At 43.7% G+C, this 11855-nt stretch overlaps 1 protein-coding gene across 1 annotated transcript; it reads right to left on the reverse strand.

Annotated features, from left to right (window-relative positions):
- Positions 1–617: 617 nt before the first annotated feature.
- kifc3 (kinesin family member C3) lies at positions 618–11646 on the reverse strand (the record flags this gene model as incomplete). The annotated part of the gene is made up of 9 exons (XM_071514925.1): positions 618–664; positions 1589–1715; positions 1883–2041; positions 4284–4513; positions 4924–5053; positions 7391–7514; positions 10111–10241; positions 10343–10447; positions 11465–11646. Coding segments are annotated over 9 exons (1235 nt in total), but the record flags the coding sequence as incomplete, so codon positions are not given.
- Between the last annotated feature and the right edge of the window lie 209 nt (positions 11647–11855).

The following is an 11855-nucleotide window of genomic DNA, read 5'->3' on the forward strand; positions in this document are numbered from 1 at the left end:
TAATGTTTCTGTTTTTGCTACCTGCCTAGGGACTACGGATGTAAATTAGCATTTTTGCTAACTCCGGCGCGTTTACATCTTGTATTTTTATGCTGATGTTCATTAACGTGCTCTGTCCCTATCAAATAAACAAATAAATAAATAAATAAATAAATAAATAATAAAACTTTCCACCACTGCTAATCGGACTGTAAACAACGACCGGCGCACGGAAGAGGAAGTCTTGGCCCGGATGTCCGCTGGCTACACCGGAAACCCCCAGATATTGGCCCGCCGATGGGTTCCCAGATTGAGTGAGGTCAGGTGAGGTCAGGTCAGGTCAGGTGAGGTCAGGTGAGGTCAGGTGAGGTCAGGTGAGGTCAGGTGAGGTCGGGTCCACACACCAGCAGCATTCGGCCACACAAACAGCCCAGTCCACAGCGGCGTCATGTGCATGGCTGTGCAGGCGGACACACAGAAGCTCGGTGGGTCTGTCCGGTTAGAGGTGGGAGGTGTTAGGACGGGGGGGGGGGGGGGCGGGGTGGGTGTGGCCACTGGGCGCCATGCCATGCGGGAGCGCTTCCATGCCAAGCTACCGAAACCGATCGGCGTTAAAAAAAAAAAAAAAACCCACCTACCTGCCCACCGTCCCCCACCGATGGGCCGGCTCTGTCTACCTGTCTGTCTGCAAAAACCAACCAATCAGACCACAGAGTCAGGACACAGAAGAGCGGTTAAGAGAGTCACACCGACCGATCCTGCTTTTAAAAAAAAAAAAAAAAAGGAGAAATCCACCCGGTTAGATCTCATCGGTCTGTGACGCTCAACACATTCAGGAGTTATTTACTGATGAAGTGTTGTCGTTTACTTTTTTTTTTTTTTTTTTTTTTTTTTTGGTGAAACCCGCTTTCCCTCAAATCCGCCTCGTCTGCTTCTACCGCGGTTAGTGATTTCCTACGTTTCCCAGAATGCCTTTCGACAACCTCTAGAGAAGGGGGCGTGAACTTGTTGCTTTCGATCAAAGCTGGGCGTATGAATATAGCTGGTTCGGGAACACTGACGATCTCAGACCCTGACCCGTCTCTCTCTTGCATTGCATTCTGGTCTCTCTCCTGCTCCTGTGGGTGGAGAAACTGGTCTCTCTCCTCTTCTTACGATGGATCTCTCCCTGTATGATTGTTGAACGTCTCTCGGTGCAAAATGGCGGCTCTAGAAAGAAGCCCTCGCTCTTTGATTCTGAGGGACTGACACCAAAAACCTGACGTTTACCTGCTGAGGTTTTACATCCTGAAACATTTTCTCATATCAAACTCCACTGGAGCTGCTGGAAACATCTGGAAGTGATGTCACCTCGTCTACGATTGGCCGGTTATCCACCAGGAAGAAGAAAGACACGTCGCCAAATAGCTGATTTTTAACAGTGTTAGTGTTTTAGGGTGGAGTTTTCCTTTAAGCCGGTCAGTGCGTTTGTGTTTATTACGCAATACTGAGAGCCGCAGCGTGTGGTGGCAAGATCTCAGTATGTTGTTACATAGGCTATGTGTGTGTGTGTGTGTGTGTGTGTGTGTGTGTGTGTGTGTGTGTGTGTGTGTGTGTGTGTGTGTGTTACCTGTGGAGAGCTGGGACTGGGACCTCCTGCGGGTGCTGGGCGTCCTGGAGGCGGAGGAGAGGGTGGAGCCGGCGCTGCTGGCGCGAGAGATGGGGAGCGGCACCGGAGTCACCGGGGGGGAGTCCAGCTGGGAAAGGTCAAAAAGGTCAAAACGGTCAAAAGGTCAAAAGGTCAAACAGTCAAACATCCCCCCCCTTTTCCAGGCATTTGTGTTTTAGCATCTGTGTGTACGTCACGCTGCCCCGGGTGTGTGTGTGTGTGTGTGTGTGTGTGTGCGTGTGTGTGTGTGTTTACCTCCACGCTGTCGTGGGTGGGGGAGGAGGAGGTGGAGGAGTTCTCGTGCCTCCGGTGGGAGGAGGAGGAGGAGGAGGAGCCCAGCTCGATGGTGCGGACGCGCTGGGCGAACTTGAGCGAGCACACCGACTCGCTCATGTTGCCGAGCAGCGGGGACACCTGCACAGGAGGGGGGGGGGGGGGGGGGGGGGCATTGATTGATTAGACGAAGGACATCTAAAACATCCCACCCAGCCTCCAACACAGTGATAGAATAGAACAGAATAGAATAGAAAGCCTTTATTATCATTGTACGGGATACAACTAAATTAGGAGCGCTACTCCTGCTCAGTGCAATTAAAAGACACAGAGAAACAAAAACAGAAACAAAACAAAAACAACCTCAGCAAACAAACATCCACAGCCAACAACACAGGTTCTAAAATAAGAAAGTAAAATAAATAAATACAATGTAATTTTATACTAGAATAAGTGTACTTGTTGCACTAGAATAAATGTAATTATTGCACTAGTATGAAAGTAATTATTGCACTAGAATAAATGTAATTATTGCACTAGTATGAAAGTAATTATTGCACTAGAATAAATGTAATTATTGCACTAGCATGAATGTAATTATTGCACTAGCATGAATGTAATTATTGCACTAGAATAAATGTAATTATTGCACTAGCATGAATGTAATTATTGCACTAGCATGAATGTAATTATTGCACTAGAATAAATGTAATTATTGCACTAGCATGAATGTAATTATTGCACTAGCATGAATGTAATTATTGCACTAGAATAAATGTAATTATTGCACTAGCATGAATGTAATTATTGCACTAGAATAAATGTAATTATTGCACTAGCATGAATGTAATTATTGCACTAGAATAAATGTAATTATTGCACTAGTATGAATGTAATTACTGCACTAGAATAAATGTAATTACTGCACTAGAATAAATGTAATTACTGCACTAGAATAAATGTAATTACTGCACTAGAATAAATGTAATTACTGCACTAGAATAAATGTAATTATTGCACTAGAATAAATGTAATTATTGCACTACATCCAGTAGGACGCCCTAGAAGGACAGCTCATCATATTTCACGTGAGCGGTCATTCAGTGCCTGTTGGAGTGAAGTGTGAAGTGTGCTTATGGCCCAGGGAAAGAAAAGCGTTCTTGAATCTGGAGGTCCGATCCCAGGTGAGGCAGCGGAACAAGACATTGAACACACCGGCAGTTTGTAAGAAAGACCGGTAAAGATCTGTGGAGGTCTGATCACACCGGACGGGCTTTACAGGCAGAAGGCCTTTTCTAGTTGTTGTCAGTGTGAGTGAAGATTGTTTCTGCGCACTGATTTTGTGTCGCTGGGCGCCTTTTTCGGAAAGCCGAGAACAGCCGCGCATGCAATTATTTTCTTTAATGCCGTTATCTCGAGATCACGAGTTAATTATTATCGTGATCTCGAGATAACAAAAGCGGGTTTTCTCGAGATAACGGGTTCATTTATCTCGTTATCTCTGGGAAAACAAAAGGCCGATTTCTCGAGAGAACGAGTTATTTATCGCGAGAAGACGGGACTTTTTGTTTTCTCGAGATCACGGGATGATTATGGAGAACTCGAAAATGAGGGTCTGGGGGAGGATTCATAACTGAACAGGAAGTCAAGGCATAAATGTGTAAGTTTTGTTTGCTGCAGTTAGGTTGTTGGCAGTTGTCAAGACGCCATCTCTGCATGCTGGCATGGCACTCCTGATCTCTGAGAAACATTATAAGTAATAAGAGGAAACGACATTCTGTTTTCTCGTGATAACGGCTTGATTATCTCGTTTTCTCGAGATAACGACATAACTCGTGATCTCGTGATAGCGGCATTCCTACAACACCATTGGGTTTTTTTCCCTCTACCGTCCAGTGGAGACGCGGGCCTTGTGCAGTGACTCTTGTAAACAACAAACATGGCGGATCACCCGGAGCTTTACAATTTCACGGAGTTCCAGCGATCTGAACAGAAAACAGAAGAAATCAGAGCTGCACTCCCAATTTTTATTGTCTCTTATCTCTTTGCTCTCTCCTTGCACATCGACTGTATCTGCCACCATTTATCCTATTGAACTGTACTGGGATTGACCTTTTTGTATTTGTACTGCATGTTGTCCTTGTTTAACAGATCATTTTTAGGTAGCATTTTTGCCTTTATTGGACAGATCAAAAAAGAGGGGGATGAAACAAACGTCCTGGGCCAGATTGTGTTTACATGATATGTGTCTTGGACCACTGAGCCACCAGGACGCCCCGTATGTTGTCACTGTGTTTTGATTGTAGGACAAAAAAAAAAACTGGACTAGACTGGGATGTTTGTAGGACTGACAGCCCACTGCCTCCCCCCCCCCCCCCCTCACCTGCACCATCATCAGCGTCTTGCTGTCCCCGCTCAGCGAGTCCTGCAGCAGGTAGGTGAGGCGGGAGTTCCTGAACGGGACGTGGGCGTGCTTGCTCCTCAGGGCGTGGATGACGTCGCCCAGCGCCGACAGAGACTTGTTGATGCACTGGGCCTCTCTCAGGCGGCTGCCCTCCGCGCCGGACTTGGCGATCCGCTCGGAGCCGGCCAGGTCCACCAGGTTCAGCTTGCCTGCCGCGCGCACACACACGCACACACACACACACACACACACACACGTTACAGAAAAAATCCCCCTCTGATGTTCAACACATTCATGAAGTGTTCTAATTTGCTTTTTTTTGGTGAACCCACTTTCCCTCAAACCGCCTGCCTCTACTTCTACTGCAGTTTTGTGACTTCCTACGTTTCCCAGCATGCCTTTCACCAACCCCCTGAGGAGAGGGTGTAAACTTGTTGCTTTCAGCTGTGGGATTTACATATAGACAAACGACTAAAATGGACCCAGGAGTGCAAGAAACATCACCAATAGCTGTTATTTTTTTAACAGTGTTTTAGGGGGAAGTTCTCCTTTAAAGTCTTTAAGTGTGTGTGTGTGTGTGTGTGTGTGTGTGTGTGTGTGTGTGTGTGTGTGCGTGCACCTTGTGTGCGGTGTCCAGTAGCAGAGTTGAAGCCGGCCACGGTGATGATCAGCAGAGCGTGGGAGCGGGAGCTGTGTTCGTTCAGGTTGGTGCAGGCTGTCGCTCGGTTCATGTGGCCCAGCTCAAACACCTGACGGGGAGAGAGAGAGCGGACAAACAGCTGAGCACACCGCTGAGGTCATCACACACACACACACACTGCCACATGCATATAGAGGCATAAACAGACTTGGGGAACAATGAGACTCTTTGGTAAACACACAGGCCTAATCTGAGGGGATAGAGGCAAATCCCTGCTTGGGCACATTCCACTGTTTTTTCTGACTCTACTTTATGACGCTTACGCTTCATGTCCACTGGGATTCATTTCTAATTATTTACCGTTTTACTCATTTCTGTTTAATGTGTTTGATGGATTGCATTTATTTCACATTTAGCAACACTAAAACAGAACAGTATTATACATGTAAGGTCCGTGTACGTGTTGATAGTTTGTTTTTTCGTTTGAACCAAAAAACGAAAAAAACGGAAATACCATGGTTTTTTTCGTTTTTCGTTTTATACCAAAAACGAAAAAACGGAAAAACAGAGCCGTTTTTTTTTTTTTTTTTTGTCTGAATCAAAAAACGATAAACGAGAAAGCCAAATTCAAATAACGGTCCAATTTTGGTTTTTGCAAATTCCTTTTTTCCGCTTTTCCTTTTGAAGAAAGACATGAAGAAAAGCAAGACAGGTGACCCGGAAGTCAAAGTAAATATATCAAAATAAAAGCCAAGAGGATAGAATGGCCATTCTGTAACATTATGCAAGTAACGTTAGAAGAAAAATAAATAAATATGAATAAATAAATAAACTTGGTCCGATGGAAGTCAAGTTTCCGATTAATGAGTGCATTGTTTGGTGCAATACAGTCGTAATATAGTTTAACCTAAGTAATTATTGTGTGTGCAGAGTCGTTACTGTTAGCACTGATATTTAATTTGGTTTCCACCGTAATGTGCCATTGCCTGAGTGAACGCAGAGTGAAAGCAGGTATAAACTCTTGGTAAAGCACAACAAAGCTCCAGGTCGCAAACCTTCCACCAACGCCGAACAATCCTCCAACTTGCTGTCAAGAAATCATCCCCATCACTTCATTTTTTTTTACGTTAAATTGATTTCTTGACCCTTTGTGTTCTCCAGTGGACGACACCGACAGACGGACACAGTTATAAGGCTCAGAGTGTGATGCCCATCCTGCTGAATCGTCTAGTCTGGACTGAGAGACAAAATGTGTGATGCTTTGCATTTTCGAAATCGGTCTTCTAATGTGCCCCCAGCCTTAAAAGGAGAACACCGGTGTCATTTAGAGTTAAAGCCCATTTACTTCTCTCTATGTCTAGTTTACATTTCCCCCAAATTCGTTTGCAATGTGTGCTGTATGTAATTTGATTTTTCTTTTTGTTCAAATGTTTTTTTATTTTGGATTTTGCAACATACAGAAACAAAAACAGAAACAAGCGCGCAGACCCGAACATGGAGTGTTCCTGTGTCGAGGCACTTGCACATCTTATCGTTTTAGGAACAGGTGCTTGGCTTGGGGATTACAACTCTCATTTTTAAAATACAAACTTGTTAAATTTAAAATGAACTGCTGTCCCGACTAACAGAGACGGCCTAAATAAAAAGCTGTGGATGTGGCAGTAAAGTGTTTTGAGGATTATTTCCTGGAGGAGACTCATCTCTTGCTGTGGTGTCAGCTGACTGACAGGCAGCAGAGCGGAGATGAAAACACTCAGAAATGAGGAGAAAACAGAAAGTTTGGCTTCATGTTTCCTGTGATGGATTCTCTCGCTCTGTGGAAGTTTGGTCTTCATACCGGACAAGAAGGACTGGAGGATCAAGGAAGTCATAGGTTGCAAACTTTTTGGGGTCATTTATTTGATTTTTTTTGCTAAAGCTTTTCATAGGGAGTTTCCCCCTGCCCCTCTAACCGCGCTATTTGGGGTGGTTGAGCCAGGTAGAGTGAAGGATAGGTATGAAGCGCAGGCCATCTCTCTATCCACACTGCTAGCCAGAAAACTGCTGCTACAATTCTGGAAATCTGAGAAGTTCCCGACATTTGATATGTGGCTGAAGGAATTAGGAAATGTATTACAGCTAGAGAAAATCAGATTCACCATGTCAAACAGAGAAGGACACTTTCAGAAAATCTGGCAACCTGTCGTTAGTCTGATTGAAAAATTGGCATGAATGGTTACTGGTCTAACAGGTTAACTGTGTCATACGTCAACACCTTGTAACTTATGTGATACATTATGTGTAACTTTTCCTCTTTTGTGTCACCGCCAATGTTTTTCCTTTCCTTCCTTTTCCCTGGGCATTTGTTGTTAGTTTGTTCTGTTGTATTTCTATACCGCTTTCCAAAATCAATAAACAGATAAGCAGAACTAGAGAGGAAGGCCGGACCGCTGCCAGGTGAACTCACCCTGTTGATGTCCTCGGGGCTCTGGACGGTGAACTCGGTCAGTCCCGGGACGTACAGCTGCCCGCTGCCGTCAGGGTTCATCTTGATGTCCAGCTTCTCACTGGGGCTGTCACCCAGCAGGTTTCTGATGGACACCGAACACACACACACACACACACACACAGGTACAATGTTCAACAGGTGGACTAGAGGCTGCTGGTTTCCAAAAATCACTGAGACTTCTTTGAGGTAATCCAGACAGTTTTACTCTGAGTCGGTCCTGAGAAAGGCCGAGGCAATATTAGACAAATCACTCATTTCTGCTTCCCCAGTGTAAGACAAATCGAAAAATACATTTTTACCAGAAGCCATAAAGATTTTGAATAAGATGTGTGAGGTTTCCAACACTGGATAACTGTAAACTATTTTAATTTCAGACATCCTCTGCCTGCACTCTGTCTGCACAAATGAATCTGGAATCCTGTTCTGTCTCGTCTCTTTGTGGTAGGTGATCTGTTTCTTATACATTTTGGTTTTAATGACTGCTTATACCTTTTAATTGCGTCCTTTTAATTGCCCCCATGTGGGATAAATAAAGTTGTACTGAACTGAACTGTTTTAAAGTTGTAATGTTGGTGACCTGCATGCGACAGCTTCATTTATTTTGTTATCGGAGCAGATAATCTGAGTGAAAAGGCGACCAAAGAGATCGCTCACAGTTCTTGACATTCCTGCCAAAAAAAAAACCCAAAACAAAACAAACACATTTTCATGGAGCGTCATGTCCTGCCATCATGGGTGGAACTAAAGCTGAGGCAGATGTTCAGTTATGCAACAGATGGGTGGATGGAGGGAGGGAGGGAGGGAGGGAGGGAGGGCTGAACAGATGACTGAACGTTTAATATGATCCACTTTTACATAACTGCTATTATATCCACTGAAATTGCTTATTCACACACACACTGAAACACGCAAACCGCGTCAGAGGCGGATTAGACCGGACTGCTGAACGTTAAAACCTCCTCAGTCCAGTCCTCTGCTCCCACGGACTGGAACGAGCCACAAAATTAAAACCCCCCTCAAAAATGAAACTGGATGATGTCATCTCCCTCTGCCTCCCTCTGCCTCCCAGCTCTCTGTCACAGACTTCACAGACAGACATGCAGCTGTTTCTCTGTCTGTGCTGCTGTGTGTTATTTCTCCTGCCATTTGCCATCGCCAAGTCCTCATAATAATAATAACTTTATTTGTAAAGCACTTTTCTAAAAACAATGTTTACAAAGTGCTTTACATACAATAAAACCCAAAAGCAGTGATCTGAAATTACCACAATGAATGATAGAAAAATAAATTAAGAAATATATATATAATAGAAAATAGGAATAAAAGGTAATATATGAGGTAAACAGGTACAACTAAAAACACACAAACAATTAAAAACACAACGAACTTTACATAAAAGTGTGTGCCGAAAAAAACGTATAAAAAAAATAAGAATAAAAGGTAATACAAGAGATAAACAGGTACAACTAAATAGCAAGAGCTGAGTGTGTGTCCGTCCAGCTCATGCTTTGTCTTTTTTAGTATTAACTGTTTTTGTTGTGTTTTCTGTTGCCTTCACAGCTAATGGGGGCGCCATTAGGCCACTAAATGTAAATTCTAAGTATAGCTGGTTTGTGTAGCAAGTATTATAGCGTCGCCATTGGGCCTATCGGTCATTTTTTAAACACTGGAACGCAACAGAAAACATAACAAAAACAATTAGAAGGTAAAAAAAAAAAAAAATTGTCGGACAAAACTGGTTTGATTTTGACCAAATTTGGAGGGACGATGCATTTTGGCTCTGTGTTCTGATGGTTAAAAACCTACAATGATTGGCCTGATGGAGGCGCTATAATTAAAGTGCATCTTGGTACTGATAGGCCCAAGGGGGGACCACATGTTTTATCTTCTGGTGTATTAAAACGCCTTCATTACATCACGACTGGACTATTGCAGTTCCCTTTATTGAGGCCTTCCCCAGTCTTCATTAACTCGCCTGCAGATGGTCCAAAATGCAGCTGCAAGGATGTTGACTGGTACTATAAAAGCGCGAGCACATCCCCCCAGGCCTAGCCTCTCTTCATTGGCTCCCTGTTCATTTTAGAATTCAATTTAAGACCTTGCTGATTGCTTTCAAAGCTCTTAAAGGTCAGGCCCCATCTTATATCACAGATCTTATTCACTGGCACTCAGCTCCTAGGTCTCTTAGATCTGAAAACAAATTTCTCTTGCATGTCCCACGGTCACGACTACAACTAAAAGGTGACAGAGCCTTTGCAATTGCTGTGCTCCACGATTGTGGAACCAGTTGCCGTTAGACATTAGATGTGCTCCCTCCATCTCTGTTTTTAAATCTAGGCTGAAGACACATTTTTATTCTCTGGCCTTTTTGGCCCACTAATCTGTTGTCATGTCTATAACTCTGTATTTTGTCCCTTGTTGTTGCTTATTGTTGTCGTTGGTATGTTTCTCCTTGTGTTTTACTTTTACCGCACTTTGGTCAGCTCAAGCTGTGTTTAAATGTGCTCTAGAAATCAACTTTACTTACTTATTAATGTTCAGGACTCTTGGAAGAGTCCTAATAAAACTCAAACCACGTGTGTACCTGCCTGGTTGGATAAAGGTTAATCAGATTTATCAGTCAGACCTTCGCAGGTCACATGATGATGTAAACAGAGGAGCGGTGAGCCTGTCCTCACCTCAGGGTCTCGTTGTAAATCTCCACCATGCTGACTGTGATCTTGTAGTCCCAGTCAGGAGCTTTCTCCGTCACCTCAGAAAACAGCAGGCGGAGCGCGCGCTGGTTGATGCCGGGGTCCTCGGCCACGCCCTGGTGGGGGGGGGGGGGGGGGGTTATAAATGTGTCCTTGTTGGAGCAATATACCCGAAGCAAAGTGCATGGTGGCAGCAGCAGTATGAAGCTCAGTTTACCTCCATGGTGTACGTCTTCCCTGAGCCCGTCTGTCCGTACGCAAAGATGCACACATTGAAGCCGTCGATACAGGAAGTCACCAAAGACTGGACTTCCTGAAACACCTGTTGGTCCAATCAGAGAGAGAGAGAGAGAGAGAGAGAGAGAGAGAGAGAGAGAGAGAGAACGATAGAGAAAGTGAGAGAGAGAGCAAAAGAGAGAGAAAGTGACAGAGCGAGAGAAAGAGCGAGAGAGAGAAAGAGCGAGTGAGTGAGTGAGTGAGAGAGAGAGAGAGAGAGAGAGAGAGAGAGAGAGAGAGAGAGAGAGAGAGAGAGAGAGAGAGAGAGAGAGAGAGAGAGAGAGAGAGAGAGAGAACAAGAGAGAGAGAGAGAGATGAGATGGCTGGTCCTATGGAGGCATTGTGTGAAAACTAAGGAATTCTTTGTAAGTAATATTGCAGGTTGCAGACAGAAATCCAATTTTAACTGAGCAGAAATGCCAAAAAAATAATCTTTAAAAAAAAAAAAAATAATAAAAAAAAAAAATATATATATAGCAAATGAAAGTGAAGTAACAAGTATTGTAAATAAAACAAATATACTTGAAATCGTTAATCAGATGTTGCAAGAAATGTGTCACTTTGGGTGCTTTTGTTGCGTTTGGAATATTTGTTTTTCTTTGGAACACTTTTTGGCATTACTCATTTTATTTTATTTGCGTTTCACTTAGGGCTGAACGATTTTGAAAAAATATCTAATTGCGATTATTTTGACTGATATTGCAATTGCGATATGATTTGCGATATTAGAGGGAATGATCATTTTTACATCATTATTCTCATTTTCATTGAAAACATTAAAATGATTATGGTGTGATTTTTGCGGGGATCTGTACCAAACAAAGATGTTTTCTTAAGTCTGTAGAATATGATGTGTAGGCCAGGACATCTCTGCAGCACCACAATATTTCATTTAAAATTTGACACACATTTCACCTTTAATAAATACTGCGCCTACTGCGATTTGAAAATTGCAGTAGGCCATATTGCGATTTTTGTCCTCTTGTTTGTGCACAACTTCTCACTTATTCTCGCGAGATTTGCTGCGGTCTCCGTCCCTGCGGGTGAGAGAGGCGTCACTCACCTCTTCCTGCGTGGCCTGAGGCGGGAAGACTTTGTCCAGTTCAAAGGTCATGATCTTGCCCTTGTTGGAGAGGTAGAGGACGGCGTCGTCCTCGGAGTCGAAGCTCAGCATGTTCTTGGCCTCGGCGGAGTCCTGCTCCTCCTGACTGACCGGCCGCACTCGGCAGAAAACCCTGATGTTACCTGGGAAACATCAGGAGGACAGGAGCTCTGACTATCGTCACTACTTTGACCAGAACAGGCCATCGTCTTTCATTTCCTCTCTGCATTACCTCCTTCTTCTGCTCTGTTATCTTTCTTACTTCATTAATCATTGAAACGCTCTATATCTTTTCAGTTTTTCCACTTATTATTTTCTGTACAATTATAGCTATCAAGTATCCAGACTTGTA

The sequence above is a fragment of the Centroberyx affinis genome, unplaced genomic scaffold (assembly GCF_046629955.1).
Source record: "Centroberyx affinis isolate AG114_WGS23_722 - 3 ecotype Tasmania unplaced genomic scaffold, CSIRO-AGI_Caff_v1 ptg010393l_1, whole genome shotgun sequence".
In the NCBI taxonomy this organism is placed as follows: Eukaryota; Metazoa; Chordata; class Actinopteri; order Beryciformes; family Berycidae; genus Centroberyx; species Centroberyx affinis.